The following is a 22,972-nucleotide window of genomic DNA, read 5'->3' as shown; positions in this document are numbered from 1 at the left end:
TTCTTCCAGAGAGAAAGCCAGAAGGCACTTGCTCGGTCCTGATAATCTGCCTGACTGTTCTAAATGCCTGAAAGATATATGACCGCAGGCATCACCAGTGGCCAAATGCTGAGAGAGGGAGGTCTTGCAACAGCATACCTGCTAACATAATACATGACAGCAGTCACAGGCATGTCTGTTAGGATTTGACTTGTGAATCCTTTCACAGAGTGGCTGAAAGCTTTACAAGAAAAGCAAGACTAAGTTCTAACACGTTTTATGGGGTTAACAGTCCTGCAGATGGGTTCAGATGAGTTTCCCTACGCTTAGAAGAATCAATCACCAAGACCTTGGTGGAAAGAGGTGAGGAAGTGTCAATTCTTTTCCAGATGTGATGTTGGTCTATCCATTCAAGAAAAAACAGAAACGTTTAAGAACTATCACCTGGTTGCGTTCATGTTTGGTTGGTAGACTGATCTCAGCAACTACATGAAAGGGCAGACGTGAAGTTTGGTAAGCAGCCAACAAATGGACAAACTACCATATCCTAGTAGTTTAGAGGGCTAAGAACATAAACAAAAGACTTCTGAACTTTAGCCCTAATCATTTCAAAGCTTTCCAGTGGAAGGAAAGAAGTCTTTGCTTTGTGACTTCTGTAATCCACACTAGTATCACAATAAGTTTGCATGGCTTGTTGTGAGGCTCATGATGTAAAAGGAGGTGAGGATAGCCTCTATGGACTGGTCACTTTGTGTGGAAATATTCATTACCAGCTAATCATCTAGATAGGCTGTACAGGGGCTCCCACTGGAGCCTTCTCAAACAGACTGATGCTACCACTAGGCACCTAAAAACACTGTCACACAAAAAGGCCAAAAGGGCAAGCTGCCTGTACTCAAAAGTTTGTACAAGACAAAAAACAAACTTGTTGAGAACTCCAAGATCTAACACATGGGATATTGCCTTCTTTTTGGGGATGGGAAAGTAACAGTAGAAGCCCCTGCCCCTAAACTCATGGAAACATCTTTCACTGCTCTTGGTTGTAAAAGGGAGTATACATCTCGTCTCACATGAATGCCTTTTTGGTTATGTTCCTCAATGAATAAGAACAGAGGTTGCATGGTTGGCAAGAACCAGGACCAGAGAGTATCCACAGGCAACTTAAAACCCACCAGTCTTATGGTATTTCTAGATCAAGTCTACAAAGAAAAAAGTAGTTAAGAGAGAACAAGAAAATGTACAATAATTGGTCAAAGGCTTAATTAATTTGTCAAACCTGCTGCCTGGCTATCGACGGAGTATAAGTAGAACAGCTGGAATTTCTTCTGTTCTGGAAAAGTAGTCTCCTCATGGAAGTAGGAGGAGATGGTGGGGGCAAAGGTCAAGAAAAAAAAGGACAAAGTCGGTAGATTAGAAATGGAAGACTGCCACCTAAAGGTTCTGTGAAATGTCACATGCTTGGTGCATCAAGAGGGGGTGTTCAGAGTCTTAAAATACTGTATTTTTTCCCCACATACAACATGCCCTGGAGTAAGATGTGCACCTTGGTTTTGAAGGGCAGGATGAAAAAAATCTTTCCTTATAGTAAGTAACTGAGTGCAGCAGCTAGGAGCCTGAGCCTGCTTGTTCTACTCCCTGTGGATCACCTACAGTATACTTTCACTTTTGCCCGGTATGCAGCAGAAATTGCTCTTACATCAAATACTACTTACTATGTTGTTTTAAGAGCAAAGTTTGGCCTTCAGCCATGATTCATAAAAAGGACTTCAGAACTTTTCTTTTTGGAAAAAACAAGCATAGGTGAAACTGAACTTGAAATCATAACAGCCAATATTATGGCACAACCTTCTCTATTCATTTTTTCCTCTTTTCAACTAAAATTATTTTAATAAGTAAATGGGTAGTTCCACAACTTTAGGAAGTGGAGGGGAAAGTGTAGCTAGCTAAGCATCTGGCATACAAATTAGATACAGTGCTAAACAAGCTTTCAATAGCAGTAGCTTTTTCTCTAGGTGTTGAAAGAATCTTTCCTCCATTTCAGTATATTCAGCTAATCCAGCTCAATGTATTAGTTCACTCTAAATTGACAAACTGATACAGAGTAGAAAGAGCAGAAAAGCCTTGGTTTTCCTTTTCTAATCTATGAAAAAAGTTTGAGAGAATGAGTCCTACTAATTCTTAACACTGCAAAAAGATGGTAACCAAAGTCATCAGCACAATTTGTCAACTACAAATATTACTACTTCCGTTTAAAAAGTACAAGACATTTTTTGATGTTTGGATATATTTTGAGCATATATAAAGCAAATAATTAAAAAATGCTGTTTGTTATTTTTAACTAAATTCCAGAGCAGCTGTGAGTAGGGAGGGGTAAGAAAGTGGCAACAGCCTAGGTGCCTCCCCAGATAAAGCAGGGACCATCCCAGAATCATTCCTCCATCTTTCTTATAGGATAAGTCTCCCCCTGCTGTCAACTAGTATAAACCTGAATGGTAGGAGTTTGTGTCTAGTCTAATAAAACTGAAAAAAAATGCAGCTATACCAAAAAAAGTCTCCAAACTGTAATTTAGTAGAACAAGGCACATTGTGTAAATAGGACTAGTAACCTATACTGCCAACATGAAATATAGAAATACAATTTTGTTCCGTACCAAAAAAAAAAAAAAAAGTGAGAATTGACTTCCTAGGAAGAAAAAAAACCCCATGTAATCTTTTACACCGATTTGTATAATTTAAAACTGGTAGCTTAAAAAACAAACAAACAAACAAACAAAAAGACCGACTTGAAAAACTTTGGAATAATGAGAGTTTCTTGAAGTGAAAGTAACATCTTACCCTCCCCAAGGGTAGATCTAATGATATTCATAGACTGTAGAGTCAGAAGGGACCACAATGGATCATCATGTCCGACTCCCTGCCCCTGGCAGGAAAGAGGACTGAGGTCAGATGACCCCATCCAGGTGACTATCTAGCCTCTTCTTGAAGACCTCCAAGCTAGGTGATAGCACCACCTCTCTTGGAAGCCCATTCCAGATCCTGGCCACCCTTACTATGAAAAATTTCTTCCTAATATCTAACCTAAATCCACTCTCAACTAGTTTACATCCATTATTCCTAGTCACTCCCTGGGGCGCCTTAGTAAACAGCGCTTCCCCTATTCCCCGTTGACCGCCCCTAGTAAATTTAGAGGTGGCCACAAGATCTCCCCTCAGCCGTCTCTTGTGAAGGCTGAAGAGATTAAGCTCTCTCAACCTCCCACCCATAGGGTCTATCATGAAGGCCACTAATCATGTGAGTGGCCCTCCTCTGGACCCTCTCCAGATTCTCCGCATCCCTCTTGAAGTGTGGCCCCCAAACTGAACACAGTACTCCAACTGCAGCCTGACCAGTGCTGCATAGAGGGTGAGCATCACCTCCTTTGTTCTATTAGTCATGCACCTGCTAATGCATGACAAGGTGCGATTGGCCTTGTTGATGGCCTCGTTACACTGCCGGCTCATGTTCATCTTGGAGTCAATTATGACTCCAAGATCCCTCTCTGCCTCCGAGCTGCTGAGAAGGACACTCCCCAACCTATAGGTGTGCTGGGGGTTCCTCCTTCCCAGGTGGAGTACCTTACATTTATCTTTATTAAATTGTTTCCTATTTCTCTCTGCCCATTGATCCAACCTGTCCAGGTCAGCCTGAATCTGCTCCCTGCCCTCCGGTGTACTAACTTTGTCCCATAACTTGGTATCATCAGCGAACTTGGAGAAGGTGCTCTCCACCCCCTTGTCCAAATCGCTGATGAAGATACGAATAATATCGGTCCGAGGACCGAACCTTGCGGGACCCTGCTGCCCACCTCCCTCCAGGCCGAGAAGGAACCATCAACCACCACTCTCTGGGTGTGGTCCCTAAGCCAGTTGGCCACCCACCTGATCGTGTAGGCGTCCACTCCTTTGGGGACTGTTAGCTTCAGTAACAGTCCCCAAAGGCTCCCAGCAGCTTCCATGAGCTAAAAAGAATCACCTACAGGTCTTCAAACATTAATTGGCATCTATGTGGCCATTGCATTCCAGGCTACATGAAAGAGACATAACTTAGCTTTGGGAACCCACGCTCTCCCTCAAATCAAAGAACACAAGTCATCACACTGTAAATGTAGGCTGTTGTGTGCTCTTCTTATACTATTCCTTTCCTTCCCACCTTGGCATCATTTTCTCTCTTGTATGATCAGAATTTTCTGCTTAGTTTATAATGTATTCACTTTTTCTTCCTCTTTTTCCCATATTAGATCTCTTTTTCTCCCTATATCTTCTCTTCTCCCACAGCATACTGAAACTCTTTTCACTAAAGTACTTTAATTTAACCCTCAGTCTCTTCTAATCACGCTCAATGCAGTTTTTGCCTCCCTCATTTCCCCTCTGAAATATTTGTTCTAGCTAGGGACCCCCAAAAGAAGATTATCAACAAAAAACAGAGAGAAGAAACCTAATTTTACCTGTTACTTGTGGGTACCTACTACTTTCTAACCCGGCAGAAGCCAGCAGGCAGTACAGAACATTCTCTGTCAAGTGAAAGGACAGAACACTCTCCATAAGGAAAACCAATTTATTTGAGGTGACCCTATATCCAAAAAGACTAGCTTAAAGAAGGAGAGAGATTCAGTTATGCCTCAACCCCACTGGGGCCTCAGTTTAAACATTTTCCAAACACTGACTGTAATCAATACAAAGAGATGTTTGCAGACTTCTTAAAACTATAGCTTCAAGATGCAAACTGCTAAATTCATTTCAGTGTGTCCTAACTCAAGATGCCAGCAGTTATACTTTAAATACCAGAACTGTTGATTCTTTGTATTCAAAGGATAAGCAAGCATAGAAAGTATTTTTTGTAATCCACACTAACATTTCTCAAAGCGTAAAGACATCCTTTGGGAAACTAAGGCACAGAAAGGACTAATTTAAATAATTCCTCTTCAGCATCACATGGAAAATGAAGCAAGCATCCTGCAACCCTACTAAAAGGGGACAAGGCTTGCAAAAGTTTAGGAAATACTAACCCAAGAGATATTTCTTGTAATTCCAGTGACTGAATGAGAAGGTTCTAAAGGGCAAGTGTGTCACCAAGATATCAGTCTATCATAACAACAACAACAACAACAATGGTTACGCCAAAAAGGCCAACACTTGGTGGTTGCTGAAAAGTAGGCTGATGACATTTCAGTTTCCAAAAGTGTTTCTACAAGATCCATTCATCTGGAAGAACCTTCCTTGCAAAACAAGCCTTTGAGAGAGTTACACAACTGGTGGAAATTGGTAGTGAACCTGTGATTCACAAGATCCAGAACGCTGTTGTATGACAAGATACCTCTAAGAATAAGCCTTGATAAGCAACCCACCTAAAACAAGAGAGAAATAAAAATTTACTCTTGTCTTTAGCAAACAAGGTTGTCCTCAGCTTTAGGGAAGCATAAAGAATGGATGAGAATGAAGGTCGTTGCTTGAAAACAGGGCAAATAGAACTCTGGTGTGCATCAACAGATATGTCGCCAATAGATCCAAAGAGGTGCTCCTCCCCCTCTATTCGGCATTGGTGAGGCCACAGCTGGAGTACTGTGTCCAATTCTGGGCACCACATTTCAAGAAGGATGCGGACAAGCTTGAAAGGGTGCAGAAAAGGGCCACCTCATGATCAAGGGCCTGGGGGATAGGCCTTTTGAGAGAGACTTTGGGATCTGGGTTTGTTCAGTCTGAGTAAAAGAAGGCTGAGGGTTGACTTGGTAGCTGCCTCAAGCAAATCCCAGGACGTCATTCTTCCCCTGTACTCGGCCTTAGTGAGGCCACAGCTGGAGTACTGCGTCCAGTTTTGGGCTCCACAATTCAAAAAGGATGTGGAGAAGCTTGAGAGAGTCCAGAGAAGAGCCACGCGCATGATCAGAGGTCAGGGAAGCAGACCCTACGATGACAGGCTGAGAGCCCTGGGGCTCTTTAGCCTAGAAAAGCGCAGGCTCAGGGGTGATCTGATGGCCACCTACAAGTTTATTAGGGGTGACCACCAGTATCCAGGGGAACGTTTGTTCACCAGAGCGCCCCAAGGGATGACGAGGTCGAATGGTCACAAACTACTTCAAGATCGTTTCAGGCTGGACATAAGGAAGAATTTCTTTACTGTCCAAGCCCCCAAGGTCTGGAACAGCCTGCCACTGGAGGTGGTTCAAGCGCCTTCATTGAACACCTTCAAGATGAAACTGGATGCTGATCTTGCTGGGATCCTATGACCCCAGCTGACTTCCTGCCCTTTGGGCAGGGGGCTGGACTCGATGATCTTCCGAGGTCCCTTCCAGCCCTAATGTCTATAAAATCTATGAAATGAGCAAGGATACTACTATATTCCCTTGCTAGAGTGCTGTTCTACCAAGTTGAAACATTAGAAAAAATTTACTGTGCAACTCAAGTTTTATAACCTTTCAATAATTTTAAACACCTTGTTTGTTCACATGAAAGTCCTCAGAACTGTTTGCAGGAGGACTATCTACAGTGTGGAGTGGGGAGCCCACCCTATCTAGTTTGTGTTCATGCTAATTCAGCATTATAGATTAATCTGCAAATGGTTAAAATTCTTTACTACAGAAAAGGCTAGTGGTGTGATTCTTTTAGGGTCATTGTCCCTCAACACTTAGTTCTCTTTTAAAGTTAGAGCCAGAAATCCCATATAGAAGTTGCCCTTGCACACTGTCAGAGGCAGATCTAACACAAGACAGTATTGCTTTTCCACCATTAAAAAAGAACCAACACCCCAAAATCATGAATAAAAAAAAAAGTTAAGACTCAAGCTCTTAACTTGAATCATGGTCCTCACCAATAAGACATTAAGTACTAGTCTTTCACACCCTGAATATTTATGGGTCACAGGGGAAGAGTTGATAGAAAGGAGATGAACTGAAGTTTTGGAATTCTTTTAAGACATTTGTCCCAAGATTACTTCAAAACCATATTCACCTGAAACAGCAGCAGCCAAAAGGAAAAGTGCTTCAGGGGAAGGAGGAAAAAAAAAAAAAAGAAAAAACTCCTATGAAAAAAGGACCTAATTACCTTGAGGAAAGGCCACCATGACAGCAGCTTCTCTAGCCCTTCCAGTGCAAAAACAAAAGATAAGGGAAGAGAGTTGGCAGCTCTGATACTATTGGAAGCTGTAATTAAAAGTTTCATCTTAAGTTACAGGAGGATACGAAACTTGTTGGCCATGATCTTCAGGTCCAAATAATGTTTAGAGAGGTGTTTCACCCCATCCAAATGAACTTGGCTAAGGCTCAAGACCCTTTACCAGAAATTGTAACCCTGGCCTCGTAGAAAAGAGGGGTTTCAGGATAACCCAAAATGTAACATTATTTAAAAAATTTAAAACTCCAAATTAAGGGATTTCTTCAAGTATCTTTCTAGACTCCTTTACAATTTCTTTATATCCAGGTGAAGCAGAGAACAGGTGACAGAGTGCTGCAAGAACCAGGAGTTTGCAGACTATTACAGTTGTTCAAAGGCAATGGACAGAAATCCAAAACATTCTAATAATTAATGTTTCAGTCCTTGGTAGCCACCATTCCATCAACTGAAATCAAGACCCAAGTTACAGCAATGACAAAACAAGGAGTAATGGTATCAAGTTGCAGCAATGAAAGTTGAAGTTAGATATCAGGAAAATCTCTCTCACTAGGAAGGTAGTAAAGCACTGGAACAGGTACCCAGAGAGGTTGTGGAATCTCCATCCTTGGAGGTTTTTAAGCCTTGGCTGGAATGGTCTAGTTGCGGTTGGTCCTGCTTTGAGCAGGAAGTTGAACTAGATGTGTTCTCCTAAAGTCCCTTCCAACTCTCATTTCCTATGATTCTTTGAATTTCAGCCATAACACAGAAAGAATGGCCATGTCTTGGGGATGGAAGATCTTAAAAGACTTGTCCAAATTCAGTAAAGCTTCTAAGATGCCCTGCTGATAAAGACTTTTTCTAACCACTGGACCACGTCGAGCTCAATATCTTTCCCAGGAATTCTTAAGTCAGGTAAGGCACTTTGCCCTTCCTGTCTTTCATCCTAAAATGACCTTGGATTAGCAGAAGCTGGGTACAAGGATCTACATTATTCAAAGGAGAATGAATCACATCCATTCATCTGCTCACCTACCTCACTCTAGGGGTACTTGGCTGAAGATGCAGGCCAGAGGTGTCAAAAATATGGTCCACAGTCCAAACCCAGGTGATAGGACCTTTTCTTCCAGCTCCATCATTGGGCTATGGACAGGACCACCAGTGGTTATGGACCTTAGCCTTCCCTGAAAGCAGATATGGGAAAGGAAAGGAAAACTAGAGTCTGACTTTTCTAAACAGAGAAGCAGGGAACCTATTGGTTCCCTATTACACTGCAGGACTAGAACTCTTTATCTAAATTGGACAGGCTATTTAAAGAAGCACTTGAGACATCAGATGGGAGTCAGAAGCATCTTCAGTTACAGTAGAACACAATGACCCTAAGAGTGCTCTGAGGAGCATGTAGGGAATCTAAAACAACAGAGATTATCTGTCAGAGTCAAGAATCTCTTTAGGACAAGGGTCAGCAACCTTCCTTTACCAACACGGGTCAGATCTTATGACCAGTTCTAGCTGTGGGCTGGAAGTTTCCACCCCATCCACTCTCGCAGGGACTGGCTGGCAGATTCCCAGCCCCCCAGCAGCAAGGGCAAGCTCAGGTCCTTCATAGAAGCACAGTCTACAGTGAAGTGAAACTCAGCAGGGCATAGGAGCAGCACAGCCTGATGCAGCTCCCTGACACCCCACTGTGCCAAGTCGGACCTCTCTGCAAGCTGGATCTGGCACCTGGGCCATAGGCTGCTGACCCCTGCTCTAGCACATGGGGAGGAAGGGGTAAGGTGGGGACCACACACACCTCAAAGGATCACAATTAGTATGAAAGGGACTCACCCCTTGGACATTTTCTACCCCTCTTTTGAAATATTTCAGGAACTCTGGCTAACATCAAAAAGAAATGAGTCAGAAAGCTCCAGCCATTATGAAAAAGCCAGGTTCTGCCACAAAAAGAGTAATTCCTGAGCAGCTTGGAACTTCATATGCCATGTTGCCATCTACTATTGGAGAGAGGCAGTTTGTAGACCCAAGTAGGAAGAGCTAGTGAGCTAATCATAGCACCATCTTCCTACAGATTTGAAAGCCTCAAAACATATTTTTCCTTAGAAATTTTCAATCAAAGACATCTCCTTACTACTGGTGCTAGCATAAAAGAAAGAAAAAATGATTTTGCCTGGATTAAGTTTAAGAGAAAGCCAAAAGAGAAGCCTCTGGATCTCTTGTGCCAATACTGTACATCAAGAGACGCATGTTCCTTTATGTACTATGAGGGAACGGTAATATCTGCTCTGGTGACTGAATAAGGAAAAAGAGGTACCACAAGACCTAGAAGACAGGGAGCATGTGCCTACAATAAATTTATGAAAAAGCCATTTAAGTGCTCACATAATGTTTAACCCTGTTCTTGAAGGTTATGTGGCTGGACTACCAAAAATATGGACCACAAAAAGAAAACGCATTAAATTAGGCTTGTAACCTTTGCATTCAATCCATGTGATATTTTCCAAAAATTCCCTAAATTTCTCTAGAAAAATACAAGCCACCTCCTTCTTTCCCTTGAAGTGCAAAATAACTCAGAGTCAAGAAAACCTAGCCTACTAGTGATAACTGCTCCAGCTCATATGACTTACATGACACCTTGCAGGACTTTCTGGGGATCAGGGTCAAATAATCTGTCAACGTAGTGGCGACTGCTAGCTGTGACTTCCTGCAGAGGAAAGATAAGAGACATTTAATGAATTTACATCAGTTCTTTAACTGCAGATCCCAAACAGTAATACCTCATGGAGACAGAAGAATATACAAAACCTACCAAAAAAGGTAGTGACAGAACTAAACAATCACACTCAAATATGCAATATTTATTACTAGAAACCATCCAAATTAGAATATTAAATTTGAGGGTGATTTTGGAGGAGGGATTATACAGTATAAATATTCAGACAGAGGAAATGATAAAGCCATGGTTCTCAACCAGGGTGCTGCCAGATGAGAACCTGCCAGGGGTGCCACAACCCTGGTACTGCCACCACCATAGGGTGAAACTGCTCCAAACAGCTGTTTTCAAATGCCACATTGGAGCCAAACTGAGAAGCAGCAGCAGCAGCAAGGCACATCTGCTTGCATTTCATTATTCTGGCAGGCACGACACTTCTGCGGCAACCCTTCCCAGCTCAGCTCAAACATGCTGCCTGAAAACAGAGGTACATGGGGCACTTCTACCTACTGGTAGCAGCATTGATCTCCATGGTGGGATGATGCTGTGCCCTGCATGCCTCCATTTTCAGGAGGAGTCAAACTGGGCAGGGCTTCAGTAGAAGTAGCACCTTCTCCTGCATAAGGTAATGCAAGCAAGCACGCCTTTCTGCTGCAGCCACATCTCAGTTTGCAGAGCACATGGGGCAGTTCTATCTGCTCCATGGGCCTCTGTTTATGGGAGATGCCACACTGAGTCAGACCAGGAAGGGCTGCAACAAGAGCACGTGCTCCTGCCTCTTTTCCATCTGACTTCCCAGGAAGCACATGGCAGTTTGGCCTGCCATGGCCCATTCCAGGTCTTGTGTGCCCTTGTACCAGACCCCTGCCCCCCTCACATGTTCCGTGTGTAGTCCAGCACCCTGCCCCTGCTGGCCAGGTGTCCCCACACTCTGCCCCTTAGGACCCCATAGAGCTGAATATTAATGCTTCATAAATATGATAATATAACCATTCATATTTGTTTTTTGTTAAAAGGGGGTGCCCCTAATTTCTAAAAAGTTTTGGAGGGGTGTTGAGCCTAAAAAGATTAAGAACTACTGTGATAAGGGCACATGCAAGGGCATTTGGGAGTTCTAATGTCTGTGGGCAGGGCGTATGAGCTGAGTTTGGTCTGGATGTCAGCACTTCCTTAACTGGCAGTTTAAACACAGTTTAGTAGCTGTATGAAAAGGAAACACTTGCACAACATTAGTTCTTGGTTAATTTCTGGTGCACTGTAATTTATCATACATTTCCAGACATTACAAAGAGTGCATTTAAAACAGCTCAGGTTGCTCAAGCAGAATACACACCCACATAACCCCTCCACAGCAAGGAAGAGTGCCATTAAAAGTTCTCTCTAATACACCTTACACCCCTGCATCACCTATTCAAATTGCACTGAGGCTCTGTCTCCTACAGAGTCATCCCACATAGCTCCAACAGGGACAGTAACACAGTACACTCCACATCCCTCACGCATCTCAGCATAATACAGAAGTTAACTTTGTTCTCAGCAACAGAACATACATGCCTACATTCATAAAAAGCATTTCTTGTATCTTAGCAAAGCCTTCTCCAATACTTTTTCTGATAAATTAATACGCTACACTAAAAGTTGCTTGATTTTCAAAAGTACCAGGCATCTGCAGGTCTCCCTGACCTATTGGGATTTGTTTGTATTCAGCACTCCTGAAAAAAAAAGGCCACATATTAAAGGATTTCCTAAAGCCATACGTAAGCAGCTAGCTCAGGGCATCAGATTTGGAAAATTTAGCCTGCACCCTTATAAAAGATGTTAAGGTCTGTCAACTGAGCCTTTTCTTCCTTTATTAAGCTTTTACCTTCTTCCTTGATGAATTTCCTTGAAAGAATGAAGGTGATTTGTGGAAGCTCTGCCTTGTTTTTGGAATGGCAAGTGACCTTGGACTAAACCTTCACCTCTTTATCCAGCTGGATTTCTGGTGTGGTACTGCCCTCCTCCAGACCAGTGTGGCATCAAGGGGCAGAAGATGAACCACCTGGAGCATCTAGATCTACATTTCCTTCAAGAATGGCTTCTGCTTATTACGTCACTTTGGTTATCTAGCCCAAGGGAGCAGGATAGTCTCAGCACAGCCCAGGTGAGGCAGGGCATGTATGGTGAGGCAGGACCCAGATAGATTTTAGGTCCAGACCTTCATTAAGCTTCCAAAGCTAGAATCTGCTGCTTTCTAGCCTGCTGACCAGCTCTAAAGTTCAGGTAAAGCAGGAGTGTCAGGACACTGGCAGATTTCTGCAGCATGCGATGCACCCCAGCTGGTATCAAGCATCCTTGGGTTCTGATGGACATGGGGATTGGCAGCAGAAAGGTGAGCAAGGGCTGATACATTCCTTGCTACTTCTTGTGTCATCACTGCTGCAGTCCTAACTCCTCTGCCAGTGGCCTCATCATCACCCCTTTGCCCATGCCAGAACTGTAGCTGTTGCTGCTATGTCACAGGGCAAGTACAGTGGCTGCAGTTTCAGCTCCAGCACAGGCCAGGCAGCAGAAACCAGAGCTGAGCCCCATGCCAGATCAGCTATCTCCCTGTACCTAAAGCCACAGCCAAAGCTGCTATCACTGCATACCCCAGGCTGGACATAGCGTACAAGGCAAATTTTATACCCATCAAATACAATGTCTTCTTACCTAGTGAGAAAAAGCAAACCAAAACAGACTAAGATTATTTATAATAAAAGTGGCAACTGGCCTCTAGACCATTTCATGCCAAGTGGGCAGGACATTACCTAAAAGCTGTTTCATAAGAGTTAAGACACAGTTACTGCAAGATACCATTTGAGGCTGGCAAGCTAGGATTTACGAACATGGGACACAACTGCAGTCAGTAAACAAACGTGTCCCAGAGGCAAAGAATGAAAGCATCCCTTTCAATATCCACTTAAAAGCAATATACCCCACCAAAAGATCAAAGGGCAACTGCAGTGGATGTGCCTCCTCCCTGCACTACAAAGCACAGCAACTAGGCCACCTGAGAAGACCCAGAAGACTTACAAGAGCAAAGGGATCAGGCTTCTATTGCCAAGCTGATTTCCACTTCCTGGCAATGAACTGGCAAGAGTGCTCTACAATCCCTGTACAGCAGTTTTTACAAACAAGACAAGAGGTTGGCAAGATGTTTTCAGTGAACAGTAAAAATTTGCCAGAAAAACAGAGCTTTGAAATAACCCAAACTACTTGTGAAATCCCACTGAATCCACTTATTTCAGTGGCAACATGGAAGATTTTTTCTAATGTCAAAACATTTTCAGAAGAACGGTTTGCTTTGAAAGGCATTTTGTTATATGTGAAGTGACCTATGATTTAAAAGGGGCACAAAGCAGATAAAGTGCCTGCAAATGAAACAGAACATGTGTTTTGCTTATGCCAAAACAAAGTTCTGCTTCAATTTGAGAACACTCCTCTTCTTCAACCACCGAACCGAGTAGTCTTTTATTTGCCCAGCTCTACCTAGCAAAAATACAGGCCTCCAGGAAGCGCAGACCCAACTCCTCCTCAAGGATCAGCATAAATGCAGGTAGAACAAGGCAAGAGGAGCTTCTTCTGAAAGAGAAAGTAATACTACAGCTCTCACTTCAAAGGAGAGAAGAAATCCAAAATTAAACATGATGTAGACAAGAGAATGGGAAAGACACCAGGGTAACATCCAAATGCCTCTCAGCCCTTTAACTATCTAATGCAAAAATTGACAAATCTGTGGCTCAAGGATCAGACTCTTAAATCACCTAAGATCCCCTAAGATCAGTGACCCATGGTAGAGATAGTCCTTGAATCATGGGATGGCCAATGATGAGGCAGAAGTGGTATCAGGACACAAACACTACTTTGGCTCTTACATTTAACATTGAGACACACTATCCACTAAACCAGGAGTGGCCAACTTGGGGCATAGCTGCCTCAAGGGGCACAAGACACTTCTGCATGTGGTCCACCAGATTCAGAACAGGGGAAAGCACAGCAGCAGGTGGGGTGGCAAGTGTAAAGCTGAGGGGCAGATGGGGTGGGGAGCACAGGGCTGGGAGCAGACGCTGCGGGGAGGGAGCACATTGCAGAGCAGCCAGTAAGTAAAGCAGGCAGGCAGGCAGTTCAGCAGCAGGCAGGGGGCAAGTGGAGAGCAGAGCAGCAGGTGGGGCGGGAACAGAGCAGCAAATGGGGCACCAGGCAGGGCGGCGGGCGGAGCGCAGAGCGGCGAGGGCAGGGCGGGGAGCGGAGCGCAGAACGACCGATGTGGCGGGCCGGGAGCGGCAGACGCTGTCAGCCCAGCCCACCCCGGCCCGGGCGGCGGCGCTAGTCCCGGTTCCCGCCCCAGGGGCCGCTCCGCAGCGCGCCGCCCGCCCCGCCCCGCCCCGCCCCGCTCCGTTCCGTTCCGTTCCAGTCCCGCTCCCGCCCCGGCCCGGCGGCCTCACCGAGAGGACGCTCATGCGGAGCGGCGCCTCCAGCACACACGCCATCTTGGAAGCGCGGCGGCGGCGCCTCCCGTCAGCCCCGTGCTGCCGCCGCCGGGCAGGGCCGCATCGCTCGCGGGGGAGGGGCGGGCCCAGCGCCGGGCCAAGCCGAGCGGCCTGCGCGAATCGGCCGGCACCAAACGCCAGCTGCCTTCCACCGGCCCGGCCCAGTGCGCAGGCGCCGCCACGGGCCCTTTGACTCGCCGAGCGGCGCAGGAGAGAGCTCCTGCGCATGTGCGGGCTGCCCTCGCACCGAGGAAGGGCTGTAGGTCAGATCTGCGCGTGCGCAAGCTGCCTTGGAGCCGGGGAGGGGAAGGGAAGGGGCAGAGTTAGACTCAACTGGCGGTCGCGTTTCGAGGCGCATGCGTAGTACGTTCATTCATAAAACACCCCAGGGCGGGAAAGGTGTAACGAATCTGCTGGGTCGAGGCACCGTCGTGTGTGGAATCTGCTGACGCCCCTAGCCGTGCCAAGGCATCAGGGACTCTGGCACACCTTACAATGAGAGTTGGGTAGGACCCAGACCTAGAGTTGTTACCCCTGTTCAAGCACTCGCTTTGTAGCCGTCTTGCAGCTCTTTTCATAAGTGGATGGCCATGTGGTGGGTGTGCCCAGTCCAAGTTTGATGTGCCGTTCACCGGTGAATTGTGTGATAAATGTAGCATGTGACACAGGCCTGGTGCACAGCTCTACCTCTCTGACCCGGGTTGTGAATACAGCCCCCCTGTCCCAGGCCCCAACCTGGTACCAAACATGGGAGCAGGGCCCCCTGCTCCAGGATGGGGCTGAGAAGAAACATGGTTTGTTCTCTCTACCTTCAAATCAACAAGAAACAGCTCCCTCATGGCCCAGCAGCTTCAAAGTGCTGGAGCAAATTTAGGCAACAAAAATGTTTGCTTGGAAATGGTCAAATGAGTGGAAGCAGCAACTTATGGCCAAGGGATGTTAAAGCATGAAGGAATGAGACCTGGGATCCTGGCCTCACTGGTCAGAGATTTTGGGGATGACTTCAGTGGCACTTAAGATTTCATCCCAGAAATGATGGGCTGAGTGGAGCCTTGCTGACAGCAAAGAACAAGGAAGAGGCAGCAAGTATTTAGGGAACAAAAAAGGTGAAGCTAGAAAGGAACATCCAAGACTGGCCAACCTAGATCAGCTGCAGGGAGGAGGAAGTAACCTAGAAAGAGATCTTAAGTAAAAGCTTTGCAACCCTGCTGGTACCCCAGAAAGATCAGGCTGTTTCTTCTTGAATGATATGAAAGTCTACATCAATTAGGGACAGAATCATTACACTGGACAGAAAACTTCCTGGGACATTTTCCTTAGTTGTTAGACCATATCATTCATTTCAGCACATTTGGGCTGTCCAGTCTTCCAGCTACTAGCTGAGGCAATTCATCCCAATCATCTCCCATTACTTTTTGATAGCATCCCATCAACTTTGCCTTATTCCTCACTTCTTCAAATGTTGGTGTCCACTTTGATGCCTCTTTGGAACTAGTTTGTTTGACATACACAAAGCATGCCTACCCCCCCTTTCCAAGTATTTTCCCAATAGTGAAAGTGAGAAGTTTCCATCCAGTTCTCTTAGATTTAATCATTGTTCACAAGTTTTGTTGAGGATATTCCAGTTATCTTTTAGATAAAACATTGAGAAAACTTCCATTTTTTTGGTCTTGATGACTCAGGTTTCATTACCCTATTTAGCTATAAATCAAATATATAGTTGCATCACTTCCTCCTTAATCTGGAGGCTGATATGTTTCTTGATCAGTGTCTGCTCATAACTTTGCACAAACCTGCTAATTGTTTCACTAGCTTCAAGTGCTTTCTCCCAGTTGTCACAGTTACATTGACTAACAGTGGTACAATGATCATTATTTTTTTTCTTCTCTAGGTTCACGGTCAGACCAAGTGGATTCAATTGTCTTCACTAGCATCTCTTTACATGACTTTTGTTGTGTTGCTCATCAAAATAGCCACAAATTCTAGGTCCACCTACCTTGCTTCATCTAACCCTTAACTCGTAATGCCTAATGCTATATTCATCCTTTGGAACTTGTTTGTCCAGCTAAACAATCACTAACAGGTAAGATCAGGAATGTTTCCTACCCACTGACTTTCAGTTTCTGTAACTAATGCAAATCCCCAACACAGAAATAATGCATGCCCAGCCCCTCATGCAACCCCCTTTCCCCAAGAGGAAAAGAAAAGAACAGACTGGTGCAACCTGGTTAAAAGGCCTTAAATAAAAGGTGTTGAGATTATCTACAATAATATCCCTGATCAGAGGAACAAGGGACAGATGACTCCACTCAGCAACTGACAAGTTGCAGACCGTGACCAATGAAAACAGGCTCTGCAGGAGTCTGGATAAGTGACCATCTGATAAGTTCATTATGCATCTAAAGGGCTTGCTGTGTTGAGGTACATTTTACATTATTATTTTATTTGAATAGTGTAGGCACTTCAATATCACAAGCACCTTTTCCTCCAAAAATCAGCCCCCCAAAATAGATTTTGCTGGTTTTTCTTTGTTGGAATAGAAGCAAGAATAGACAGCACAGCAAGATGTCTGCCAGGTTTCTCTCTCTGCTACCTTTAGGGTGGGAGGGTGAAGAGTCCACCCTTCAGTCAGAACTAATATTAACCTTCTCATAGCCACAATCATTGCAGTCAGGATCCTCTGCAGTCAGCATTCAGCCATTACTAGAACAATTTTCTTTCATTCCGCTTTCCCCAAACAAGGCATATACCTTACTTTGGGCATGTGGCATGCTAGAAAATATGATCATTCTGTTTTATGGGAGCTGTTCTATGGTTACTAGGTAATGCTGTCATCTCCCCTGAGAGAACAGAACTGATCCTGTTCAACATAAAATCCCAATATGCTGAGATGGTTGTAGTGACTGCCAGGAGTATTATCCAAAAGGACTAAGTCAGGAGTGAGAGAATGCAGAAGTCCAACCTCAGACCCATGAAATTTGCAGATGGTACTAAACTGGGGTGGGGATTGAGGATGGTCATAAATATAGAGGAAGACCAGACTGTATACAGGAGGATTTAGATTATCTTGTAAGTAGAAGTTTAATCATATGAAAGGCCAAGTCCTGCACTTAGGGACTAGTAAGAACTTTGGCTACCATTAAAAATACCATAGGAGTTGGAAAAAAAAATACTAACTTTTGTTGTAATCTAAAAGAAACAGCAATAATCTAAAAATGCATGAGGCATTCTGGTACCACTACATTATTGTCCACAGAAGAACTGTTATAAATTTAAGGCAATTCCAAACAGAGGATCGGAAGTGCCTAGCGCTAGTTCCTCACCTGACAATAAGGACAATGATGAGAGGAACAAGAAACAAACTCATCCTTTCTGTTTAAATCCAGGCAGTTATATAACCATACCAGCTGTGCAAGCAGTGCACCCTAAGATGCACCGACTGTTCAAGGGTCCACAGCAGCTGGCAGGAAGCATGAGCGTTCTGCATGCCCTTTCTGGTTGCTTCTGTAAGCTGGCAGAGAGAAGCAGATCTGCCCAAGGGAGCTGTGAGCATGAGCACCCGAGCTGTGCCAGCAAACCTGTGTGGTATAGACCAGAAAGAGATGCATCTTAGTATGGTGGATGCCACTGGAACAAGGCAATAGGGACTTAAAGAGGGTAGTAGTGCACTGGTCTCAGCAGCCCTTGGATGGGAGGCAGGCTGAGAACCCCTGCAAACCACATGTGTGAAGGTCCAGAGGTGGAAAAAAGACTTTGAATCATTTGGTTTATGTGGCAAGACTAATCTAAAAATTGAGAACACATAGAAGGGGAATGTGCTGTGCCAGCCCACTAACCTTTTCGGTCAAGTGCAAGAGTAGGTTCACTTCTGGTCACGTAGATCAAGGCTATCCAAACTTCTAAGTGCCTAGGGGCTGCACCAGGGCAAGCCACTTAGTCCTGGGGAATGTACTGCATGGACATCCCCTTCCCCCACACCACTGCACTCCACGCTCACATAGGCACCCCTCCACCCCCCGCTGCTGCTGCACAACATGCCTCTAGGCTTATCCTATACTATGCTGCACTACCCCATCCCTGAGGCAGAGGCACAAGTGAAAGCTGGAGGAGGGAGGGGGACTCCAGAGCCCCCAGATGTTGTTGCAGCCAGTGATAGAGGAACAGTGGCCAGAGGAGCTCAGGGAATACAACTAAACCCCTTGCAAGCCACATGTGGCCCATAGGCTGCCAGCTGGACAGTCCTGAAGTAGCTAAATGCTGAGCATTCACAACTGGCTGACTTCCCTGGCACAAAGGAGAAAAGACCTGGACGAGGTAGAGTTTGAACCAAAAGAACCTAGGGCAAGTACTTGATCTTTGAACCAGTCTGGGAAAATTTCAGTTTCCATGAGGGCCAAGAGGCCGAGTTCTGGTACTGGAATTTAGGCAAATCAATGGCAGATTTGTGATCTGGCAGTACCCATGCTGAATCTTACATCCATTAGTTCTTTAAGGCAGGGCTATCCAAGTGGCAGCCTGTGGGCTCCCACCCTGCTACCATTCTCCCTCTCCATTTGCTCCTGCCACAGCAGCTGTTAGGGGGGTGGACTGCCTACACTGCATGTGCAGCAAAGGCAGCTTACCATGCTGCAGCTGGGCAGTGCATTGGGAGGGTGCAGCACATTGCAAGCAAGAGCTAGCTGCCTGCACTGGGTAGCCCACACAGCACATGGCAGGGAGAAGGGGCATGGGCGAGGGTTAGGCTGACCATGCTGTGCACAGGGCAAGGGGGAGCACTGGACACCCTGGCTCCCTTCCCTTTTCCCAGCCACATGTACCACACCCATATAGCATGTGGTTCCCAAGCTGGACCTCCCAACCTCTAGGTTTCCACTGGATGGTATTTTGAGTATCATGCAGGACTAGCTCCAAACAGATGTAATCAGAACAGGGAAGGGCTTCAGATGTAGGGATCAGCCTCCGTAGGGCCCAAGAAGGCTGGGCTCAGTAGGGGCAGGGCAGAGGGAGCTCAGCTGTCTAGAAGAGCAGGCATCAGCAATTTGACTTGAGCATATTTAGGAGAGAACAAGGCAAGTAAGAAGATGAAAGGATCAGCTGAGATGTGTGTGTGATGTAGGGAGGGGCTTCTGGGGTCTTGGCTCTCTAGTGCCAGATTATGCTGAAGCGGCACTTTATTACCAAGATGTTACTGAAGAGGTTTTGGGCCCCGTACAAATCCAGCCTTCCTGCACAGCCCCAGTCTGACCCAACCCACTCACACATCTCAACTCATCTCCAGAAGAAAAGTCTTTTAGATTAATGGCCATCACAGGATGGGGGGTTGGCAGTTAGAGGCCAGTGGAATAAGGAAATAAAACCAACGAGCACAGATGTAAAGAAAGGGAGAGGTCTCGGAGGTGGGGGTCTCCTGGGCTTGCCAGACTGTGTGAAGCTACAGGTTTTCCAGTAATACAAGCTGGCTCCTGAGTAGCTCCTCTTCTGAGATACCCTCAATTACACATCTACCCTCTTGCTTCATGGAGCTATTATACACAATGCTAGTGGAAAGAAATGCCCAGCTGCTGCTATCTGTTAAGTCTTTGTTGGAGCCAAATGGTTCCAAATTCCTCCTACAGAAGGATTTGATCCACTGTTTCCATATGGCTGTCCTGGTACTATAAGGGATGGCTGCACCAACTATGATTGTCCTATAGAAGCATAAGAGAGTACAGCTGGATGTGACTTCACAAGCTCACCTAGTTCAGCCTCCTGCTCACACAACAGGGTCATTCCTAAACCATCCCAGCCAAGTGTCTGTCCAACCTACTTTTGAAAACTGCCAGAGATATAAATTCTACAACTTCTCTAGGTTGTCTGTAGGCAGCCTATGACCACCATTATAGTCAGAAAATTCCTCCTAAACCTAAATTTCCTCTGCTGCAGTTTGAGGCCATTGCTCCTGGTCCTGTCCCCTACAGCCACAGAGAAAAGCTGGTTTCCTGGTTCTCGATAATTGCTCTACAGACATTTGAAGACTATCAAGTTCCCCCAGATTTCTCTTCTCCAGACTGAATAACTCTAGCCTTACCTCAGAAGTCTTGCCTCCCAGACCCCTACTCATTTTTGTTACTCTGTGCTGGACTCTTTCCAAACTGTCCACATCCTTCTTCAAATAAGGGGCCCAAAACTGGACATGGTAGTCTAAGCAAGGCCTCATCAGTGGAAGAATCACTTCCCTTGATTTGCAAAAGAGACTCCTGTTAATACAACCTAGGATACTGTTGGCTTTTCTGTAAAGAAGGCACTCAGGGGGCTCATATTCAGCTTGTGGTCCAACATAACCCCAGGGCCTTCTCTGCAGTAGGACAGGTAGTCTAGCCCACCTATATTTGTACATGCAATTATTCCATCCCCAACACAGGACCTTGCATTTGTCTTTGTTGAATTTAGTCTGACTGATTGCATACCTTTTATCCAGCTTTTCCAGGTCATTTGGAATCTTGGCCCTACCCTCCAGAGTGTCTGCTACTCCATCCAACTTGATGTTATCTCCAAATTTCCTCAGCCTGGACTCAGCCCCATTGTCCAAATCAGGGCTGTCCAACTTCAAACCAGCCATGGACAACATGCCCCATGGGCACCCCACCCACAGGCTCATGTACAGGGGCGGGTGTTCCCCCACCTTATTCTCCCACTCTGCACTGCACACACAGGCATGATATAGCCACACCCAGACAATAGTTCACAATAGTGATTTGTCAGTTACCTGCCTGAGCAGGAACAGAGTGACAGCATCTGGTTCAAGCCTGAAAAAGAATAGGAAAACAAATCCAATTCAATGAACCCTGAATGGAACAACAAGCCTTACTTACATGAATGCTTAAAAACAGCATACCACTAATCCATTCATTTGCAACTCACCATCTGGCTTTTAGAATGCTATTATGGTACTTCCACTTCTAACAGTATCACTTTAAGAAAACCCATCAGATAAGAGAAGTTTTGGGGCTAACATTGTAAGAAAGCTGAATGAATTGATGTTTTTATTCAAAATAGCAGATTTTTGACAGAGTTAATAAAAACTGTTCATCAAAAAAAATAAGTCCGGGTTTTCAATTCAGTCATTTTCTGTTATTGAATATTGTTCTTTGCAAGTCTGCTTAAAAATCTGAGTTGGCTATAAAATATTATTGATCCCTAAATATTAATTTTAACATTTAAATAAAAATAATTAAATGAATCCATGGTAATTCAGCATGAATAAAGAGGGAGGAGAGAGAACATTTTTTTGTTTTAAAAAAGTCTGGAAGACATCTAAGTAACTTAGCAGACAGTCTCAATTTCAAGGAGTTTGCTTAAAAAATTCCAGTCATATGAAAAAATTCCCAGACAAGCCTGAAATCAGATTAGTTTGACTATAGTTAATTTCTCTGTTCAGCAAATTATTTAATTTTAAGTGGCTTAAGACAGGGTGCCCAACTAGCGGCAAGGTTTCATAAGTGGCACAAGGAGCCTCTGTGTTACATGCAGCAGATTGGGGAGGGGACAAGCAGAACAGTGGCAGATAGCAGAGCAGCAGATGGCTCAGGGAGCATGTGGCAGGAAGAAAAAGCAGAGCAGTAGTTGGGTAGGAGAAGGGAGTTGGAGTGGCACTCAAAACAAATGTGGGGCTAAGTTGTGGCATGCCTGCCAAAAGGTTCCCCCCTGTTTTAAGAGATGTTTATGAATCACATGTTTAAAGTAACTGTATAAACTGGGTGTAATTAAACTCCAGTTACCATCTTAATGCAACTGCTTGACAAATCATGCAGAAAGTGAATTATGTAGTAAATAACCTCTCTCAGACCCTAGAACTTTAGAAAAACCTGTGTGCACAGCTGGTAAGACTGACAATCAGTTGACTGGTGGTCCCAGTCCAGGACTACACTGGTTCACTGTCAGCCAGGTTTCAACTTGTCAATGCAGGGGCACTGATGAAGTCCAAAATCACCTTAAAAGTACAACTGCAGCCTTTGGATGACCGAGGAAACGTATTCAAAGACTGCAACATCAGATCCAAAACAAAGCTCATGGTTTATCAATCAGTCTTGAATCCCCCTACTGTACGGAGCAGAGGCATGGACAACATATAGGCAACACCTGAAGTCACTGGAGAAGTACCATCAATGCTGCCTGTGGAAGATCCTTCAAATCCAGTGGGAAGACAGACACACCAACATTAGCGTCCTCTTGCAAACACCACAAGAACTGAGGCAACAATCATCTGACATCAACTTTGCTGGACTGGCCACGCCACCTGCATGTCCAACGCCAGACTCCCAAAGTAAGTTTTATTCTCCCACCTCAATCTAGGCATACACTCATCTGGAGGGCAGAGGAAGCACTTCAAGGATGTCCTCAAGGCCAGCTTGAAAAAAAAAAAAATGCAACATCAACATCAAATCATGGGACACTACCATCCAGGACCACCCCAAAAAATGAAGGAAGAGCGTTACTGCAAGGATCTCAGTACTTTGAAACCTTACAATGAGAACAGGAGACAGAAAAGTGGGAACAGCAGAAACAGCGTGTCATGGACCAAACCAAGAACCCAGAGCCACCCACCCCATATGGAAACGTGCCCAGATTGCAACAGTCTGTCAATCCCAGATTAGCCTTATCTTTGGACCCAC

The 22,972-nt window shown here is 45.0% G+C and overlaps 1 protein-coding gene and 1 long non-coding RNA gene across 8 annotated transcripts in view; one reads left to right on the top strand and one right to left on the bottom strand.

The window, feature by feature from the left end:
• The window catches only part of ARMC8 (armadillo repeat containing 8), a 107,798-nt gene extending 93,433 nt beyond the window's left edge, over positions 1 to 14,365 (bottom strand). For 5 of the 7 annotated variants that reach the window (XM_006270443.4, XM_006270445.4, XM_006270447.4 and 2 more), the window contains exons 1-2: positions 14,277 to 14,359; positions 9,725 to 9,801 (exon numbers count right to left, since the gene is read on the bottom strand). In XM_006270443.4, the coding sequence (XP_006270505.1) occupies positions 9,725 to 9,801; positions 14,277 to 14,321 (122 nt within the window). In that variant the 5' untranslated portion in view covers positions 14,322 to 14,359. Of the gene's footprint in view, positions 1 to 1,255; positions 1,277 to 8,136; positions 8,285 to 9,724; positions 9,802 to 14,276 lie in introns of those variants that run through there. The other 2 variants (XM_019489838.2, XM_059730745.1) reach the window with 2 other exon arrangements.
• Positions 14,366 to 14,499: 134 nt separating this feature from the next.
• LOC109283694 (uncharacterized) lies at positions 14,500 to 21,119 on the top strand. The gene is made up of 3 exons (XR_002090963.2): positions 14,500 to 14,584; positions 16,213 to 16,404; positions 20,779 to 21,119. It is a non-coding gene; the product is annotated as an uncharacterized LOC109283694 (long non-coding RNA).
• The last annotated feature ends 1,853 nt before the right edge of the window (positions 21,120 to 22,972 follow it).

The sequence above is a fragment of the Alligator mississippiensis genome, chromosome 7 (assembly GCF_030867095.1).
Source record: "Alligator mississippiensis isolate rAllMis1 chromosome 7, rAllMis1, whole genome shotgun sequence".
Lineage (NCBI taxonomy): Eukaryota > Metazoa > Chordata > Crocodylia > Alligatoridae > Alligator > Alligator mississippiensis.
Note: the sequence above shows the minus strand (reverse complement) of the source record. Positions and strands in the feature narration are given on the sequence as shown.